Source organism: Lagenorhynchus albirostris, chromosome 3 (genome assembly GCF_949774975.1).
Source record: "Lagenorhynchus albirostris chromosome 3, mLagAlb1.1, whole genome shotgun sequence".
NCBI lineage: Eukaryota > Metazoa > Chordata > Mammalia > Artiodactyla > Delphinidae > Lagenorhynchus > Lagenorhynchus albirostris.
Genome location: NC_083097.1, coordinates 125,942,777 through 125,963,300, shown reverse-complemented (window position 1 = coordinate 125,963,300; position 20,524 = coordinate 125,942,777). Strand labels below are relative to the sequence as shown.

Sequence of the window (20,524 nt, the reverse complement as noted above, 5' to 3'; positions counted from 1 at the left end):
TGTACTTGGAACTGTGCCTGTGTGCCCACAGCAGGCTAAAGTCAGCGTTCAGGGCCATGGCATTCAGGAGCATTGTGGGTGTATCTTCCCAGGCATTTGCACAGCAGCACAATATTGCCACACATGTGTACATCCACGAGTGTATGTGTATAAACCATGACGATGAACAGTGCTGTCTTCTTTTGTATGTGCACTGTATGTGTGTCCTAAGCTGTGTACGCGAGCATGCCTGATCCTTGACGTGGGTGCAAACCCTGCAAGTGTAGGTTTGTAAAGCAAGTAGTGAAGAATGCCCAATCCCCACATACATGTGTAAAGCTAGAGCGTGTGTCTGTAAGCATGTACACAAGCATGTTTATGGGTATAAACCCACTGAGGGTATGTTTGTAAACCATGTACATGAGCACCCCGACCCCCAGGCAGGTATATAAACCCACGTGTGTACGTCTGTAGGCATGTACGTGCAGGTGCACAATCCCCATACAAGTGTGCAAACAATGTACAACTCCCGTGCACGTGTGCACACTGGCATAGTGCACGTCTGTAAGCGTGGAGATGCAGCACACCTTTTTGTAAAACTGTGCAACGCAATCCCCATACACATATGCTTGCTGTGCCGTGCATGTCTGTTAGCAGGTACACATCCATGCATAATTCTTATCCGTATGAACAGTTCCTACAGTGCCCAGACGCTTTTGCTACCTGCCAGTCCCTGTGCATGCGTGGACCTGCGTGCACGTGCTTCATTTTTTCACCTATTTCCTCATTCAGTAAATAGTCACAGGGTCGCAGCTTCTCACTGGAGAAGGCCCAGCCCTGCCTGTCCTCCTAGTGCCCACGGTCCAGAGAGGAGGCAGACAAGGAACTAGGCAACCTCACTGTGGGGGTCAGCATTTGGGGGGAAAGCCTAAAGGGAGAAGGGGCTCCATACCCAGCTGTGGGATTCAGGAAAGTGTCCTGGTAAAAGGAAGCTTTAGGTCAATACCTGAAAGATAACTGGAGTTAGCCTGGTGAGGAATGGTGCTCTGGTCAGACGGAACAGCCTCTGTAAAAGCCCAGAGGCAAAGTGGGTTCAGAGAAATGAAAGGAATTCAACCTGGCTGGAGAACAGAGTGTATATATTTAGGGGCTGGGGGAGGAGATAAAGGGGAGGGGACTAGTAAAGGAGGGAGGTACAGGAGAAGACAGAAGCCAGTGCAAGCAGAGATATGAAGACTGTCCAAGGTGTTTTGGACACACTTATGCCTATACTTAGGTAGGTCCATGGGCTTATACAGGCAGATACTGCTCTACGCAGACCTGCCTCCCCCTGCCCTGTGGTGGGATGGGTGATGGGTTTTAATGCCTTATCTCACTCCCATTCCCACACATGCACACATAACCCTGAGCAAGTGGGCACCTGCAGACCAGCTCTGAGCAAAGCAGAAGTAAAACTTTTGTGTGCCACTGAGGGGGAAGCCATGTACCAGCCCACGGGGAATTTCCAAGGCTGGATGAAGGCCCCTCTTTTTACTTGGAAATGGCTCCCTAGAAGATGCACGCGTCCTTCCCAGGATGGGGAAAAGGAGGAGAGGAGTGATGTTGGTCTGAGTCCCTGAGGAGGAGGGACAGAGCTCTCTAGCGAGCAGAGAAGGGCAGGTGGGTGACACAGGAGGAGGGAGTGAGTTCCCAGGGGACTTCATGGGTGACCAGAGGGGCAGGACAGGGGAGGTGAGGGTCTGGCTAGGGTGGATGTGGAGGGAGTGGGAAGGAGTGGGTATCTGTGCAGCAAAGAAGCTGAGGCTTTGGGGGTAGAGGACACTCAGGGCTTGGGGGGGGCACCCAGAGTTGGCCCTACTTGGTTACCCCAGTTCCCTGGCCCACACCCCGATGTACTTTACAACTACCATCACTATGGGGGAGGAAACCGGCTCCTTTCTGCAGTCTGGATGCCTCAGGCTATGGGAGCTCAGTTATTGGGTCCATTGGCCTCTCAGTCAGGCTCTGTCCTAGCAGTGACAGCCCCAATGAGGGCGTGGATTCAGAGGAGAGGTGAACCACAGCCCAGCTGTCAGGAGCTTGCATCCAATCTGGAGCTGCGGCAGACAGGCCAGACTGACCCTGGCAAGGGCTGAAGGGATTTGGAGGCCAGTGGTGATCCAGGGGTAGTTACTGAAGGGCATGGGGTATTTATGCAAGGGGCTGGAGGTGTGGCCCAGAGGGGAGAGGCCAAGGGTCTGACATCATAGGCCAAAGGGGGATGGGGCAGCTTGGGCAGAGAGCGATTTGTGGTGCCAGGGGTGGACTGAAGGGAGGGGAGCTGCCAAACGCCCTGTCTGCTCATAAGCAGCTCTTGTCTCTGCTTCCAGCCTTACCCTTCAAGGTGGTGGTGATCTCGGCAATCCTGGCCTTGGTGGTGCTCACGATCATCTCCCTCATCATCCTCATCATGCTCTGGCAGAAGGTAAGCCCCACCCTTGCCTGATGGGTGCAGACTGGCACACCATTCTTTGCATGGACCCCCCCTGCCATCCCCTATTGCTGGAGGATCGGGCCATGGTCGGGGCCCAGCGTGGAGCTCAGGTGTGAAGTGATGCTGCGTGTTTGAGCTGCTTTCAACCCCAGCAGCCTGGGCAACGTGGGCCTGGTCCAGGCCATCCAGGGTGCCCTGTCTCTGCTGTGCACCCCGCTTTCCATCCAGAGTCCTGTTCAGGCATCATCCCTGCCCATCGCAACCACGGGGCATGGGACCTTCAGGGTGGACTGCACGGGCTCCGGCATTCTTCCAACTCTGACCCACAGAGACTCCCAGGCTTCTACTGAAAGGCATTCTCATCCTTTAAATCTGTCATTTCAATGGACTCTTCTGAGATTTCACCGTTGCATGATTCCACCATAGGATTGCAGCGCCCCATGATTCTATCATTCTCAGATTCCAATCCTGTGACTCCAACATCCTATGATTTCAACACTCTAAGGTTATATCTTTCTGAGATTCCCACTGTGACTGATCCAGCGTGGGGAGGGGCCATCCACACCCAGTAGAATGTCCCTGCCTTGTGTTACCTTCCAGGGCTGCCTGCTCCCGTCTTCCCATCTGAGGAGCGGCCCAGGCTCTGGGAGAAGCTGGTGCGGAGGTTCTGATGAGCCTGCCCCTCAGCTGTCAGCTGTTCCTCAGCACCTCCCCCGACATCTGTTCCGTGGAGCCCATGAAGGCCTTGGCTCTATTGATAACTTGCTGTATGGCTTCAGATATGCCCCTAATCCTTTCTGGGCTTCAGGTTTTCCTGCCCCATCTGTTTCATAAGGAGCTGGACCTAGTGGTCCCCCTCTGATGATCCATCCCTCGTCTTGGTCCTGCAGAAGCCACGCTATGAGATCCGATGGAAAGTGATTGAATCTGTGAGCTCTGATGGCCATGAATACATCTACGTGGACCCTATGCAGCTGCCTTACGACTCCACCTGGGAGCTGCCGCGGGACCAGCTTGTGCTTGGTCAGCCCAGGGAGGCCTCAAGCGGCAGTCTGGGGACTTGAGGCGGGTGGGAACACTGATGTCTGAGCACAGCCTTGCCACGATTAGCTTTGAGACCTAGTGCTGACGTTTTGCCTTCTCTGGCCCTAGGGCCCCGCCCTCTGTACAGTGGTGGCAAGATGATCCCCCAGGGACCGTCCAACGTTGAGGTCCTATGATCCAATGATGGTGTGAGATGAGACCCCTTCATGGCGAGAGAGGAAGTATTAGTCGAGGGCAGGCTGAGTGCCAGGCCTGCGCTTAGTCTAGCTGGAGAGGCTGAGAGAGCGTGGAGGAGCTGTGCTCCCCTCTGTGGGGAGAAGAAGGCCTCCAGGGACTAAAGAGGGGCCAGAAAGCAGGCAGGACTTAGGCGAGACCAGGATGGTCTGCGAAGCGCTGTGATTTTAGGAGGGTCCGTCGGAGAAACACCTTAAGTCCAGGGTGGCTTGAGGGCTGTCTAGCTTGACCTCAGAGAGTGTAGGGGGGTGCAGCTTCCTAGTGCGCCAGGAGCTGAGAGATCATCTCTTCCCCAGGACGCACCCTGGGCTCCGGGGCCTTTGGGCAGGTGGTGGAGGCCACGGCTCACGGCCTGAGCCATTCGCAGGCTACCATGAAAGTGGCCGTCAAGATGCTGAAATGTGAGTCCTGGGAGCCCGCCCCTCCCTTACCTCTCCGCTGCCCCCTCCCCGCACATTCAGGCATTCCCAGAGCAGGCCTCCCGCTGATTCTCCGGGCACAGGAAGTGCACTCACACCAGAGCCAGCAGCACTCCTGATTCTGCTCTGGGAAAGAGGCTTTCTCACCCTGCCCCCTCCTCCGGGAGCCTCCTGTCCTCCTCCATCTTCCTCCCATCCTCTTTCCTCTTCTCCTGTGCACGGGTCCTCATCTCCCTCAGCCACCTGGGTCTTACAGCACAGCCTGGGACAGAAGAGCCGGAATAGGCTCCAGTCTGCGGGGCCTCAGTGACTGGACCAAGCCTGAGGGCCCCCTCTCTCCCTCAGCCACAGCCCGCAGCAGCGAGAAGCAAGCTCTCATGTCGGAGCTGAAGATCATGAGTCACCTCGGGCCCCACCTGAACGTGGTTAACCTGCTGGGGGCCTGCACTAAAGGAGGTACAACCCACCCCTAGAGGATTCTGGGGAAGTGCCAGTGGCCAAAGCCTGGCCCCTCCCCGCCCCCTCCTCAGTTTACGGACAGGACACTGCAGCTGGAGGGTCCGTGCCCACCCTGTCTGGTGCCCTCACTTCACAGAGGCAGATGGGTGTGGGATTTAGCAAGTCACCAAATCACATCACCTTCAAGACCAAAGGACTCTTTAGTTCACCAGTCCTAGCGGCTTCCAAATCAAGGGGTTCTCTGACACTGAGAAGATGTTCACGATACATTTTATTTTATTTTTACTTATTTATTTGTTTACAATACCTTTTAAAAGCTATCAAAAGTGACAGCGCCTGTGACACTGAAATGAGTTATAGCCCCACCTCTGGAGCCCACCAACTAGCTTGCTCACTGTGAGCTGCTGTCACTCGGATCATAGAATAAGGTCTCTCCAGCCAAATGTGTTTATTTGAAGCTCTGATTACAAGTTAGGCCGCCAAAAAAAAATGTTAGCACTATTTGCAGCTTCTTATTGTGAGATTTGGGATTTTCCTCGGTATTGTGCAACAAAAACAGAATACAGAAGTACGCTGTGTACGTAGGCCAACTTATGTCTGCAGTGATCACACATTTCAAAATTTTTGATTCCACCAGTATGTTTAAGCTGTCACTGATTGACTTTAAGTCAATGTATCGTGTTTGAATTTAAACAGTAGCCTGGTAATAAAGAGTTACCTTTGTTTATTTTGTATCCTGGGCTCCAGAATCAGCTTGATCAATAACAGCTAACCCTGTGCTTGCTACTTGCCAGGCATTGAGCTGAGCTGACAAAGGCATTGTCTCATGAATACTCAATGCAGCCCTTTGGGGTGGGTATATTACTAGCCCCATTTAATAGATGGGGAAAGTAAAGCTCAGGGAAACTTGCCTTGCTCACGGTCAGGAAAGTCCAGGTTTGCCTGGCACCTAAGCCTCTTTGCTGACCCACGTGCAACCTGTCATTAGCCTCATGGCTCTGATGGGAAGACCCCCCCTCCCCCAGGGACTGTCCCTGAGCCTGTCCCTCCGCAGGGCCCATCTTCATCATCACCGAGTACTGCCGCTACGGCGACCTGGTGGACTACCTGCACCGCAACAAGCACACCTTTCTGCAGCGCTGCTCCAACAAGCGCCGCCCGCCCAGCGCTGAGCTCTACAGCAACGCCCTGCCCGTTGGGCTCCCGCTGCCCAGGTACTGGAGGGAGGGCGGGACCTGAATCTGTGGGGAGCCCCGAGGAGCGCCTGCTCACTCCTTCCTTGTCCAGGACAGAAAGCTGAGGTGAGGGCGGGCAGAGCCACTCCTGGAACCAGGTTTCACTTGTTTCACCAGCCAGCTCAAGACCTGGCCCCTGGCCACCCCAGAGGTGGGCAAAACAATGACGGTGGTGATGATGGTGGCATCGGCTACCACCTGCTGACTGCCGTGGTGTGCCAGGCCCTGCGCTGAGCACTCTGGAGGCTCAGAGGGGGTGACCCCCTTGACCCCTCACCCCACCCCATCTCATCTCCTGTCGACAGGGGGCACCTGGGGCCCTCCTGTCCCAGGATGACCCCCTCTGTAGTGCTCCACACTCTACTCCTGCCTCACCACAGCCTCCCCCCTCCTCCCCACACCAACCAGTCTCTCCAGTGCCTCCAGGGCAGCTCATCCCCTTTCTTCTTTTTCTTTTCCAAAAATAACATTTCTTTGTTCTTTTGCTAATTACAAAAGCTACACATGTTTATTGCAGAGGCAAGAGTAAGTTCAGAATAGCATTAGAAGACATTAAAACTCACCCGTGTCCTCCCCAACTTTTTGATTGATTTCCTTCCAGTCTTTTCTCTAACCCTAGAGACACATGTGTACATAGTCCCTCAGCTCTCGGGGGAGCTGCTGCTGCAGGCAGAGGCATTAAGGCGATTCATTGCCCACTTGCAGGGCATCGTGGCTGGACGGTGCTGTAGTGGCCACAGGAAGGCACTTGGGTACAGGCCCTTCCTGTGACCCTGGTCCTGGGTTGCTGGAATCACCCCTGGACGTAAATTCTCTGAGGACACACCCGGGGTCCTAGGTCATCTTGGCAGACCCAGTGTCCAGCTCAGCGTGGGTCTGAGGTTGGCTGGAAGGGCTCACTACATGGTCATTCATATTGTGACAGACTGTGTGGGCATGCAAGAGTGAGGGAGAGAAGAAATGCATGAGTGATGGGGCCTTGCAGGAAGGGGAAGAGAGGGAAGAGCCTGTGCTTCTCCTTTTGTAACGCTCCTCTGCCCCCAGCCATGTGTCCCTGCCTGGGGAGAGCGATGGTGGCTACATGGACATGAGCAAAGATGAGTCAGTGGACTACGTGCCCATGCTGGACATGAAAGGGGACGTCAAATACGCAGACATCGAGTCCTCCAACTACATGGCTCCTTATGATAACTACGTCCCCTCCGGTGGGTGCGCACAGGGTCCTCACACCTATGTAGTCATGCATTCTTTTTTTTTTAATTTTAATTTTTTAAAAATTTTTGGCTGCATTGGGTCATCGTTGCTGCGCACGGGCTTTCTCTAGTCGCGTCGAGTGTGGGCTACTCTTCGTTGCGGTGCGCGGGCTGCTTCTCATTGCGGCGGCTTCTCTTGTTGTGGAGCACGGGCTCTAGGCGCGCGGGCTTCAGTAGCTGTGGCTCATGGGCTCTAGAGCGCAGGCTCACTAGTTGTGGCGCACGAGCTTAGTTGCTCTGCGGCATATGGGATCTTCCCGGACCAGGGATCGAACCCGCGTCCCCTGCATTGGCAGGCAGATTCTTAACCAGTGCGCCACCAGGGAAGTCCCATGTAGTCATACATTCTTTTCGAAACCTTTCCTCTGCCCAGCCTGGCAACAACCCTGCTAGGAACGTGACCTTGTGCCCATTTCATAGATGCAGAAACTGAGGCTAGCCACCTGCCCAAAGCTGCTGTGTGGTGGAACCCCAATATGAACCCCCTGTTTCTGGGTCCAGAGATGTGTACACAGTCCACAGGGAGGGGAGGAGCTAGGGTGGGCACAGGGGTGCCTGACCTGCTGGGGCCTTGGGGAAGAGTGGTCTACAGGTGCCAGGCTGATCTAGAGTCCCTAAAGAGCAGGCAGGCCAGGCTGAGCAAAGGTGGCCCAGGGCTAAAGCCAAAAGTTTTTCTGGCCAATGAGGGCTCTGATAAAGAAGGAGAATTTAAGTTAGATATTTGGAAATTGTTTTCCTTTTGTGGGAGGCTTAGAGGATCAGGAGTCTTCTCTCTGGGACATTCAGCCTCCACGAGCCAAAGGCCAGGAGTTCTCTAGCCCCAGGGAGACACAAGACAGTGGGTGTCCTTCTGCTCTTCCCTAGCTCCTGAGAGGACCTGCCGGGTGACTTTAATCAACGAGTCCCCAGTACTTAGCTACACGGATCTTGTGGGCTTCAGCTACCAGGTGGCCAATGGCATGGAGTTCCTGGCCTCCAAGAATGTATGTGTGGTCACAGTGAGCACAGTGGGGTCCTGGGGAGGTGGGTCACCCAGCCAGCCAGGGTGCTCCCAGTACATGGCCCCGTACGGCAGCCCTCTGGCGGGTGAGGACGGCAAATGCCCTCACACCTGGTGGCCCCTCACACCTGAGCAGCGATGCATATTTCCCAAAGCCCCTGACACAGAGAGTCTTTCCCCAGAATTGCCCCCCACGGTCTCAGCTCCCGTCTCCTCCCTCCCCAGTGCGTCCACCGAGATCTGGCAGCCAGGAATGTGCTCATCTGTGAGGGCAAACTGGTCAAGATCTGCGACTTTGGCCTGGCTCGTGACATCATGCGGGATTCGAACTACATCTCCAAAGGCAGTGTGAGTGCCTTTCCCCGTCCTCATGGTTCGCGTGGCTGTGGCTCATGGGAGATCAGGACAGGGTTCTCGTGGCCTGACCTTCCCAGTGGCGATGGGCTCTGCCTGCCTATCCCTGTGTGCAGGGATGGGAAGGGGAGCCACTAGCTGTGCATGGGGCGGGGGTGAGACGCCGAGGCCCGTGGGGTAGGCCGGGGGCTCAGATTTGCTGGTCGTGGCAGGGGGCAAGGGACCAGCTGTAAAGGGTCCTGGGGAGGTTGAAGGGGCAACAGGCCAAATGTGCTGTCCCAGCAGCGATGGTGAACAGAGAAAGAAGCCCAGGTGACAGGCTAAGACAGATGAGTAGATGGCAGGCAGTATTTGGTTCAAAGGTGACCATCCTGCCTCCCACTCATGTCCGCACTTCCCGCGTAGGAATCTGCCCAGAGATCTAAGGCAGCTAGGATGAGAGCTGGGTGACACCTTGGCACGTCTCTTCCTCCCCCCAGCAGGGCCTTTCCTAGGGTCAAGAAGGGGAGCCTGTTCCATGAGGAGCCTCAGACCCTGGGGCTCTCCCTCATGGACAGGGGTTACCATGTCCCCAGCTTGTGCGAAAAGAAACTCAGCCTCCTGATCCTCTGACCAGCAGTGGGATGGGCGTGGGAACCGTGCACCAGCAGAGATGGGCCCTCAGGGACCGAGAAGTGAGAAAGAGCTGGGGGTGGGAACTGCCAGGCTTCCTCCCGGCTCCCAGGTGCAGAGTGGGGCCCGGCCCCTCCTTGCACTCAGCAGCCTCCGCCCTCCCGCAGACCTTCCTGCCTCTGAAGTGGATGGCCCCCGAGAGCATCTTCAACAGCCTCTACACCACCCTGAGCGACGTGTGGTCCTTCGGGATCCTGCTCTGGGAGATCTTCACCCTGGGTACGCTTCCTTCTTCCTCCAGTCCTCAGCCTCACGGCGCAGCGTCCGCCCTGACCGCTCACACCTTCATCCTGGTGGGGCTGTGGGACGGGCTCTGGGACAGGGCTCAGAAGCTCTGCTGCTTTCTTGTTACTGTGTGACCTTGGCAAGTCTCTTGCCCTCTCTGGATCTCTTTGCCTCCCCATCTCAGTAGAGATGAATCTGGACAGTGACATCAAAAAGCCTGCTTGGCTCCGGCATTCTCTGGTTCTCTGATTCTGGGGAGGCATGCAGTCTCTGTCCAGAGCCTATGAGGGAGCCCACATTTCCCAATGCCAAGGCCACTGCACCCTCACCGACGCCGGGGTTGGTGTGCCTCTCCCTGTCCCATGGAAGAAGATTCTTGCCACTGTTCCGACACACCTGAGCCTGTGTTTCTTGTCTCTGCTCCCTAACAGGTGGCACCCCGTACCCAGAGCTGCCCATGAACGAGCAGTTCTACAATGCCATCAAGCGGGGCTACCGCATGGCCCAGCCTGCCCACGCCTCTGACGAGATGTGAGTGGAGCGCTTGGGAAGATACTTTGGGTGCAAACAGTAGATATCCAACTTTACCAGCTTAAGCCGAAAATAGATTTATTAGTTCAGAGATGTAGACAAATGTAGGTATAGCTGGATCCTGTTGTTCATAAGACATCATCCACACTCGCTCATCCTACCGCGGGGCTCTGCTCTCCTCCGCGTCAGCCTCACTCTCAGGTTGGCACCGTCCAAATGGCTACGTCCTAGCTGTTTTCACCATAGTTCCAGTGAAAGGTCCAGAGGTGACTGTCAAGGGCTCAGCTGGGGTCACCTGCCCATCCAGAAAACCAGCCACTGAGCTAAGGGGATAAAAATGCCTACTGGCCATGCCCGTGTCATGTGCTCACCAAGGTGTGATCGATCCCATGGGACCACTGAACTGAGGATGGTGGGAGGGCTTCCCAAGGGAACATGCAGGTGCAGTAATGGAAAAAGCCCTCCCCTCCAAACTCTTCATTACTCCCCTTGTTCTGGGAGGTGGCAGACTCTGAGCCAGAGACCCTGACCCCTCTGCCCCTCTCCCCAGCTATGAGATCATGCAGAAGTGCTGGGAAGAGAAGTTTGAGATTCGGCCCCCCTTCTCCCAGCTGGTGCTGCTTCTCGAGAGACTGCTGGGCGAGGGTTACAAAAAGGTACGTTGAGGGTTTCCCTGGTGGCGCAGTGGTTGAGAGTCCGCCTGCCGATGCAGGGGACACGGGTTCATGCCCCGGTCCGGGAAGATCCCACATGCCGCGGAGCGGCTGGGCCCGTGAGCCATGGCCGCTGAGCCTGCACGTCCGGAGCCTGTGCTCCGCAACGGGAGAGGCCACAACAGTGAGAGGCCCGTGTACCGAAAAAAAAAAAAAAGGTACGTTGAGGCAGGGTTGGGGTGGGGAACGGAGAGTTCTGGTCTAGAAGTAGACACAGGGTACAAGGCTCTGTGTGACATGCTGGTATTTGGGGGACCATCCTTTCCCCTCTCTGGGCCTCAGTTTCCCTGTTGGTACTAATAAGGGATGGGCTGGAGCTGTGAGTGTAGTTTCTTTTAGCAGCATAGAGTTTTTAAAAGTGAAATCCTATGTGGAAGCTGATTAATTTAAAGTGGGGGCAGGAAGCCTACAGCCCCCTTCATCCTGCATCCTTCCTCATGCCTTTGCACCCAGACCAAGTCCTGGGCCTCCGTCACAAGTTTGAACAACCCCAGGCGAGATGACTGCTGAGGGCCTGACCACTTGGACCCTGTGGCGGGCTCATACAAGGCTTATGGAGCCAGCAGGGCCTTAAAACCCTCGCTGCCCAACTACGAAGCTGCAGTGAGGGGGATGCACGTGTCCTTTGGCCCAGACACAGCCCTTTCCCTCAGTCCATTCCTAAGCCCACTCCCAACCACATCTGTTTACAGCTCCAGTGAGTTGGAAGGGAGTTGTCTCCCTTCAGTAGCGAGGGAGGCCATGGCAGGCAGAGAGCCCGCGCCTGTCTACCCTGAAGTGGGGGAAGGGTTAGCGTTGCGGGTGCTAGTCCGATCACCGTCCCCTCCCTGGGTGACCCTGAGCCCATCTTGTCTGGTGAGAGGCCGGGTAGGAGAGCAGCTCAGCTGTGGGGCTTTGGGCAATTCTTCCTCTCGGAGCACCAGGTGCTTTATTTACATGAGGCGGGAGGGCCTGGATCAGAACCTGCCCTGTTAGATGATCCCTAAAGGCATTTCTGGTCTGACCCTCCCTGTGTCTCGGCTTCTTCCTGCCCTGCCGAGCAGAAGTACCAGCAGGTGGATGAGGAGTTTCTGAGGAGCGACCACCCAGCCGTCCTTCGGTCCCAAGCCCGCTTGCCCGGCTTCAATGGCCTCCGATCCCCCCTGGACACCAGCTCCGTCCTCTACACTGCTGTGCAGCCCAACGAGGGTGACAACGACTATATCATCCCCCTGCCTGACCCCAAACCCGAGGTTGCTGATGAGGGACCACTGGAGGGTTCCCCCAGCCTTGCCAGGTAGCCATTCTGACCTGCAGCCCAAAGCAGTAGGGTGCATAGTGTGTGTGTGTGTGTGTGTGTGTGTGTGTCTTTGTGTGTGTGTCTGTCTGTGTCTTCATGCCATCAGGCTTGCCTTAGAAGTAAGTTACCTAGGGTGAGTACTTATTCCTGCCAGTGAATAGAAGAGAGAATTGAACTCATTTGACCTTTGATGACCTCGAGTGGAAATGGCAGGCTGGTAAGAGAAAGTGGCCTGGGATATATGGTAAGGTAGCTGTTTCTTTAAAGGAGCCTCCACAGGCCATCTACTCTGGCCCCTCTCTAGGCCCTGTCCTAGCCCTAAGGAGGAAAAGAGGAAAATCTAATTCGCGTCCCCAGCACCCCATGTAGTACTCTATGGTCATCACCAGCCCTGTGGTCTGTCCTTTAGCACCATGCCCTGAGGACCCCAGGGAGCCTGGCACAGGGAGGCAGAGGTACCTACAGAAGTTCAGGCCAGAATTCAGACTGGGGAGGAGATTCGTGCTTTTCTTTTGCCTCGGGATGTGATGGTACGGTATGGGGAGGGCTTTGGAGGAAGGCCAGCTGTTGCCTGGACTAGATGTTCCCCATGTGGCCAAACCCACGCCCAAAATATTCCAAGGCTCCAGTAGCCAATGTATAGAGGAGTTGAGCTCAGAGTTTCAGACAACTTGGGCTGTGAATGTTGGTGCCCTCAGACAAGCTGCTTCCCCTCTCTGAACCTCAGTTCCCTTAACTGTAAAATGAAAACCGTAAGAATACTTCCATTTGGAGGTTGTTGTGGGGATTAAATGAGATCATTATACATTCAGGCATGCAGGAGAGAGACACTGACGGGTGAGCAATCAACTCGATCTGCTTTGAAGTCCCAACTCCTATACTTACCCGCTGTGTGATGCAAGGCAATGGTGTAACCTCTCTGAGCTGCACTTTCCTCACAGCGCCTGCCTTGCATAGTCTTTACAAGGATTCAGTGAGTTAAAATGTGTAAGGTGCACGCTGCAAGGGTGGATAGATAGAAAGCTCTACGTTAAGGCTGGTATTATTTCACTGTGGTTCCCTCCCAGCCTCTCACTCACTTGCCTTCCGCCTCTAGCTCCGCCCTGAATGAAGTCAACACCTCCTCTACCATCTCCTGTGACAGCCCCCTGGAACCCCAAGAGGAACCAGAGCCAGAGCCCCAGCCTGAGTGCCAGGTGGAGCCAGAGCCCAAGCGGCCGTCGGATTCCAGCTGCCCTGGGCCTCGGGCCGAGGCGGAGGACAGCTTCCTGTAGGGGCTGGCCCCCACCCTGCCCTACCCGAAGCTCCCCCTCTACCTCCCAGCACCCTGCGCCTCCTGGCCTGGCCCAGCCTCCCAGCAGCCAGGCTGTTCCCATCAGCTGTCCCCTCGGGAAAGCTTCTGCCCCTGGCACATCACACCCTGACCCCTGGGGCTGGCTTAGGAGGTAAGAGAACCGTAGGGACCATGACCGGTCCTCTGCCTCTGGAGAGCGCATGTGACTCTGAGCCAGGCTTCTCCCAGGGTTCTCAGTTTCCCCATCTGTAAGGTGGGAAAGGTGGGCTTGGCAACCCACCATCTGGGATTCTCACCCTGGCTGACAGATATGGAGGCTGGAATCCCTGAGGAGATGCTCAAGGTTCATGAGGTGGTAGGTTAACTTTTTTTCTGTTCAGCCAGCTGCCCCTCAAGGAGCTGCAGCTTTCTCCTTGCACTTTTTCCTGCCCAAGAGCTGGGGAAGGGACCCTAGCATCTCCGGCTCCTGGCTGAGCTAGGGCCTGGCCTTGGACAGTGTTGTCTCATCCAGAAGCCACCTCCCCTCAATGCCAGTCTTTGCTTTCCCAGGCCCAGGCTGGTCTGGGGCCTTCCAAGCTTAATTAATGCTGGGGGCTGAGCCAAGGACAGGACACCCTGGCCTGTAGCCCCTGCCCCAGGCACTCGGGGTACACCTCCCCGTAACATGCCTGTGTCCGTGTCTTCCTGGCCCCATGGATCCAGGGGTCTTTTTCCTCATCACTGCCAGTCTTACTCCACTCACCAGAGTCTCCAGGGCCAGATGGGCCCCACGTCTGTGATGAGTGTGTTGACGTGCCTGCAAGAGGTGTCCACGTGTATGGACCAATGTGGCATTGGACCCGCTAAGAGACCTTGGAGGAATCCCTCGCCCTCTGTTTTCCCTGTTGAAAAATGAGCAGGTTGGACTCATTGACTTCTGGTGCCCTGCCAGCACTAACATTCTAGAATATTCCAGGGGTTGCACACTTGCCCAGATGAAGCAAAGATAAACCCTCCAAACCTCTATCCTGGGTTAGTTGGGGTCTGGGGAGGTTCCAGGCTACACAGCACACTCCAGGCATTCAGGAGCTGTGCCCCTCCCCCAGGCCCCTGGCAAGTCCCCAAAGGCCAGCTGCCCAGGCCTTGACTCTGAGCGACAGCCAGTGTCCTGGAAAGCCCCCAGAAGCTGCCCCAGGGACATGGGGAGACCGTGGGACCCCTTTCAGCACCCACATGACCTCTGGAGCTATTCTGGGCAAAGGAGGCCGAGACCACCTGACACAGCCCACCACTCGTACCTGCTGTCCAGGTCTGTGCCGCAGACCTAGAGGACAGTGAACGGACAAGAAACCTTGGATGGGGGACCTGAGGAAGGGGCGCAAGAGGTGGGTACTTTGGGGGGTGTCTTCCCACCTGCCAGCTACCCCACCCTGAGGCAGGAACCGTAGAACATGGCTTTGTCTGCCCGGGGATGCTCACCTCACTGTGTCTGCCAGCCCAGTTGGCACTGGAGGGAACTGGGGCGTGAGGGCTGTGGCCGAGACTGCTGGCAGGGGAAGGGCTGGACGGAGGGTGAGGGAAGGTCAGCGCCTCTGGGCACCAGCCCCTTGTGTTGGTTGGCGCCTCCCCGCCCCAGGACCCCCGCAGCCTGGTCAAGGAGAGGGCGTGGGTTCTCACTACGGTACCAAAGATGTAATCACCTAGGTTTACAAGTATTTTTAGGACTCACATTAACTCACATTTATACAACAGAAGTGCTATTTTGTATGCCATCAACTTTTCTTCTCTGTGTACCTTTTTTTTTAAAGAAAGATTTTAATATTAAACCTGGTGCTTCTCACCCACAGACCTCGTGGTGTCTCGCAGGTTTGGATCCCCGGGCCCGGAAGGTGGCAAAAGTGGGGTAGGGCAGCCGGGCTCGCCCAGCTGTAGGATCCCTGCACAGGGCCCTTCAGCTCAAGTCTTGCTTCCATCTGTGAGATGGAGGTCTTCACACTCCCCCCAGCTCCTCGCCGGTAGCCGGGTGACCTGGACCTCAGGCTTTGGTTTTCCAGGTTGTGAAAGGAGAAGGCTCTTCCGGCTCTGCAGCGCCCGGCTCTGGGTCGGGAGCCTGCGCTCCCCCGCCAGCCCCACTCCGCCCCACCATGTGCTTTGGCTTTGGCTGTTAAGCCAGGCCACCCCGCCCCCTCCCTCCATTCTGCCCATGGGCCCAGATCGAGAGGCATCCGCTAAAGCCCAGATCCCAGGCCCCGGTGAGTAGTGGTCGTGTCTCAGGTAGGAGCAGGGCAGATGGACAGAGCACCCAAGGGGTCCAGAGAGCAGGAGGAATGAGGAGAGAGGGTGAAGGAGATAGGGGAAGAGGAAGGGAGGAAGACGTGGGGTGAGAGCCACCAGGACAAGGCCGGTCGTGGAGGGGGGGGGGAAAGACGGCCCGGCTGGGTCTCTGAGAGTAAAGTCTAGCCAGGCTGGGAGAGGAGTGCGGACCGGCCTCCCATGGCTGCAGCAGCTCGGTGGCGTGGGGCTGGCACGAACCAGGCATCTCGGTGTCTGCTGGCCGGCTCAGGACTGGACGTCGGCTCCACTGCCCAGCGCAGGCCTGGGAGACCTGGCGGCAGTAGGGAGCCAGGGCAATGGAGCTGCCAGGGGCCGAGGGCAGGGTGCACAGGTCCTGGACCCAGCCTGGGGCTTCCTGGCCCTCCCGCCTGAGCCCTTTGGGAGGGGTCACCTGAGGTGGAACCAGGTTTCAGCTTGAGATCTGTCACACCTCACTACGTGACCTTGGCCATTCCCTGCTCACTCGGAACTGGGGAAGGGGCCTCTCAGTTTGTTTCTAGGGACAGGCACCTGGTTTTGGAACCACAGGGCTCCCTGGACTGCCTCCAGGAGTCTGGGGCCGTGGCTGCCAGTGGGGAGAGGAACAGAGACGTGGGGCAGCTCTGACTCATGGGCCCAGCCGCCGACTCGGGCGGTTGAGCCACCCCCAGGGCAACCCCACCTGCTGCAGGGCCCACCCTCCTGGGGGTCCTGGCCTTAGAGGCCGTGACCCCGTCTCTCCTGGCTGTGGTAGAAGATGAATAAGCCATACCCAGACCTGCCCCGTAAAGAGAGTAAATCTCCACATTCCAGATGCGGATTACCCTCGCCCGTGGGAAAGGCCTCCATCCGGAGGTCAGGGGACCTCGGCTCCCTCCAGCTCAGGCCTGCTCCTTCTGGGGCCTTGGGTGGATTATTTGGCCTCAGGCCTCCATTTCCCCAGAGGTAAATGGAGCTAATGATGCCACAAAGGGATAAAGGAGGATAGAGCGCTGGTGCCCACTTACTGAACAGTTACTCTGTGCCAGGCCTGTCCTGTTGCTGCACACATCTTCTCATTCGCCCTTACATCCACCCTGTGAACCAGGGGCTACTATTGTCCCCATATTACAAAGGGGACAACAGTTCACGGGGGGTTGAAGTGGCTTGCCCAATGTCATCTGGTCGGTGTGGCAGGGAGGGGATAGGAGCCTGGGCCTGGCCGACCCCCAGGTCAGCCCTAGGGGAGGCGAAGCCCAGGCCGGCTTGCACGGCAGGTGAGTGGGGAAGCCTGGGTCCCAGCCCCGGTCTCCTGACTCCAGACCTCTAGGTCTGTGGGTCCCCAGGAGAAAGAACTGGGGGAGAGGAGAGAGCTAAGGGAGTCTGAGGGCTAAGTGGACATAATAGGCAAGAGTCTGGTGGGGAACTTGGAACCCACAATTCCCTGTGCAGAGATGTGCAGGAGCTGGAGGACGGGGGAACCATAGGTCAACCTCTGCGGGCTCCCGCCACTCAGGCGGGCCCACGGGAACGGGTGAGCTGGAATTTTCCTGCCAGACGATGAGCCACTTGACTACACAATTCTTCCGCCACCCTATTCACAGCCAGCATCCTTGTTCCTGGAAAAAGAGGGAAAGACTGAAAGCTTTTGCTGAGGGGCCCTGACCCTCAGCTGATGAGGGGCCCCACGACCCCCATTAATGCCCCTTCTTTGAATTAGAGCCGTGTCTCCACAAGGCCTCTTCTATTTCAATTTCGCATTCAGTTTCATAGTCATTTTAAATCACTTTTATAAAAGCATTTATATAATATATGCCTACACTAAAAAGTATCTATTACCAAATATGTAATATAGAAAGAGACCCTTGAGACCCTGACTCTGTCCCGGTCCCTCAGCAGTTAGAGTGGGTTCCTATCGGTGGACCCATGTGATGTTCACAGTACAGCCAGGAGACATGCCAAGGGAAGATCCAGGTGAGGAAGCTGAGGCTCAGAGCCATGAAGTGCTGGCCCAAGGTCACACACGGAGAGGCTCATGCCTGCCAGTCTGGTGTCCTTGCTACTGCCTTTCTCAGGGAGTCTCTGAGTCCAGTTCCTGGACGCAGAGGGGGCAGCAGGCTGAACCTTGGAGTCAGGGTGCTGACCGTCCGCTCGGGGTGAGGCTCCTGGAATTCCCTGGGTAGGCTTCTCCTTGGAGGGGGCTTCTGGGGCTTCTCTGGGCTGTGATGGGTTCCCACAGCTCAGAATACCATCTGCCATGACCTGCCATGACTTTTTGGGCCTGATGAAGGGGGCCCAGCCTGGGGCAGAGGGTGGCCCTTCTCAGGATCCAGCAGGGACTCAGGGACATCACAGAAGCCGGACTATCTCTCTGTGGTCCCCCTCCCACTGGCTCAGCCCCTGCCCTTCTCTCTGGTCCCCCTTTGGCATGCTTGTCTGCCCTCTCCAACAGCTCCCTATGCCTCCACCCCCCCGCTTAGGGCTCCTTTCCTCCTAGCAAGGTTGGGACAGTTCCAGTCTCTTTCTGGTTTGGGGTTTTGTGGGTAATCACTTCAAGGAACTAGAAAGTCACAAACACAGGGAAGTCACAAAGCTTCTGGAAAATCACAGAATTCTCAGAGTGGTTGTTCCCCTTCTGAAGGAAAAAGATGGCAGCTTCCACGCCTGGAAGTTTTTCTTCTCCGTTACTGATCTTCTTGAAGCCTACTGTGATCTTGGCTCTCCTTTGCTCAAACACCTTTGATGGGTCCCCACAGCCCAACAAACAAAGTCCAGACATCCTCATGTGGTCTTTAAGGCCCTTCCTGACCTGCCTCCAACCTCTCCTGTTCCCTCCCCACATCTGCCCTCAAGGCCTGTCTACCCCTGTGTGGCTATAAGCTGTCCAACCTTCCAACAGTGCACAAGGCTTCCCTCTTCTCCACATCCTTACCAACACCTATCACTTGTCTTTTTGATAATAGCCATTCGAACAGGTGTGAGGTGATACCTCACTGTGGTTTTGATTTGATTTCTTGAAGATTAGTGCCTGCTGGCCATATGTAGATCTTCTCTGCAAAAATGTCTATTCAGTTCCTCTGTCCATGTTGTAATTGGATTTTTTTTTGTTGTTATTGAGTTGTATGTGTTACTTATATTTTGGATATTAACCCCTTATCAGATATATAATTTGCCAATATTTTCTCCCACTTCATAGGTTACCTTTTCATTTTGTTAGTTTTTGCTGTGTAGAAGCCCCGCCTCTGCATTTCTGTTGGTGCTGTGCTTACCACCTAGGACTCCCAGCCCTCTATGACTGAGAGGCAAAGTCTTGCTCTAACTTCCAGCCCAGCCCAAAGCCACCTGCTCCAAGAAGCCTTCCTAATACTCAGCTGGAAGTGGATTCTTTTCCCAGTCCTTTGCTTGTGCCTCTGATGGGCCCTCATGTTTTTCTGACACCCTCAGTCCCCTGATGTCCTATGTGCTCTCTCACTTCCAAGCCTTTACCATGCTGTCTCTCCTTCCTAGAATATTCCCTACTCCTCCCTGCACCTCTCCCCAACTCCTTCTCAGTTTAGGCAAACTCTTCCTTGTCTTCAGTGTTCCCAGGATGTCCTGCAACTCCACTGATGTCCTAGTTCATCTTCACCCCAGGCTGTGAGCTCCAAAGGGGAGGGACCGTGCCTGCCATGTTCAGCACTGTCCCTAAGGCCAAGCAGAGTCAACACTTGATAAACATTTGTTGAATGCACTTCACCTGCATTACTGTCTCACTGGATCTGAGTTAGTAACCCTTCCCCTGTTTTACAGATGAAAAAAACAGAGAGGCCATGGACCTGGCTGTGGTCACACAGCTATGAGTGGGGAATGTCATTCCCAGTCTGTCTGGCTCCAAAAACCAAGCCACTTCCCTCTACCCTTGACCTTTCTGAGAGCCCCAGCCGTTGCTGAAGGCAGGTGGTTAAAAACATGGTCTCTGGGGCTGAGTTCCTGAGTTCAAATCCAGCTCTGCCACTTATCAGCTGTGTGACCCTGGGAAGAACACATCTCTGAGCCTGTCTTTCCTCATCTATAACATGGAATAATTATAGCTATCCCCTTAGGCGATTGTGAGGATCATATGAGATGACCTGTACAAAGAGATTAGTCTAGAGATTGGCACAAAGAAAGTGCCCAGTGGACAGGGGGGACTCAAGACAGCCCCTCCTTATGTAACCACTTTATTGCAATTACTAATGACACCCCTTTTGGTCTCAAAGGTCCTCATTTGGATGATAAATCATAGCAATATAGACTGATACCAGTATTATCACCTGCATTATAGTACCACCACTTAGGACAGGGAGGGCCTTGGAGGCAGAAAACTGCCCTGAGCCTTCTCCTTCCTGGGCCCAGAACAGGGCCTGGCATGTGAAGTAGTCACCAAATGGATTGGTTTCTGAGAGTGGAGGACTCCTTTTGCTCTCTGTTCGTTTGTTTATACATTTACTCATTTATTCATGCATCCGGCACTGACTGAGCTCCCCCCATCTGCCGGGCGTGGGCCAAGGGCAGAGGGTGTAAAGGAGACCAGGAGAGATGCAGGGCCTGCCAGGGAGCTGTGATGGGGGTGGAGGGTGTCAGGATGACGTTATATCAATAGCCTCCCTCACTGAGAACATCCTGACGCTGAGAAGTGCTGTGACCTCAGGGGGCCAGAGAGAGTATAAGACAGACAAAGGGAGGAGGGGTGAGCACCGTCCAGACAGAAGCAGGAGCACATAGAGCAGTAAGAAAGAGCATGGCGAGTTCTGGAGCTGAAAGCTTGGGGTTCAGTACAGTGGGGAGAATGAGTAGAGAGAGCAGAGGATCTGAGGTCAGATGTGGGTGGGTCGCAAAGGCTCCTGTAAGCTCAGCTAGAGTATGGACTTGATCTGCCCTGCTGGGCTGGAATAGTAGATGGGAACAAACACCCCATAGTAGCCTAAACCAGATACTAGAACTCATTTCATCCTCAGTCCTAGAGGGAGGTGCAGTAGAACCTCTCTGGCCTGGGGTCGAAGCAGGACTGGTAGCCAAGTGTTCTGATGGTGGGTCCCTGGCTCCTGGCTTGGGCCCCTCCTCTCCGTGG

At 55.5% G+C, this 20,524-nt stretch overlaps 1 protein-coding gene across 8 annotated transcripts in view; it reads left to right on the top strand.

The window, feature by feature from the left end:
* PDGFRB (platelet derived growth factor receptor beta) overlaps nt 1-14,989 on the top strand; it is a 38,415-nt gene extending 23,426 nt beyond the window's left edge. For all 8 annotated transcript variants that reach the window (XM_060143980.1, XM_060143988.1, XM_060143983.1 and 5 more), the window contains 13 exons: nt 2,349-2,443; nt 3,343-3,475; nt 4,027-4,131; nt 4,495-4,605; nt 5,663-5,822; nt 6,888-7,048; nt 7,961-8,079; nt 8,322-8,444; nt 9,230-9,341; nt 9,779-9,878; nt 10,429-10,534; nt 11,635-11,867; nt 12,967-14,989. In XM_060143980.1, the coding sequence (XP_059999963.1) occupies nt 2,349-2,443; nt 3,343-3,475; nt 4,027-4,131; nt 4,495-4,605; nt 5,663-5,822; nt 6,888-7,048; nt 7,961-8,079; nt 8,322-8,444; nt 9,230-9,341; nt 9,779-9,878; nt 10,429-10,534; nt 11,635-11,867; nt 12,967-13,144 (1,736 nt within the window). In that variant the 3' untranslated portion in view covers nt 13,145-14,989. The remainder of the gene's footprint in view (nt 1-2,348; nt 2,444-3,342; nt 3,476-4,026; nt 4,132-4,494; nt 4,606-5,662; nt 5,823-6,887; nt 7,049-7,960; nt 8,080-8,321; nt 8,445-9,229; nt 9,342-9,778; nt 9,879-10,428; nt 10,535-11,634; nt 11,868-12,966) is intronic.
* The last annotated feature ends 5,535 nt before the right edge of the window (nt 14,990-20,524 follow it).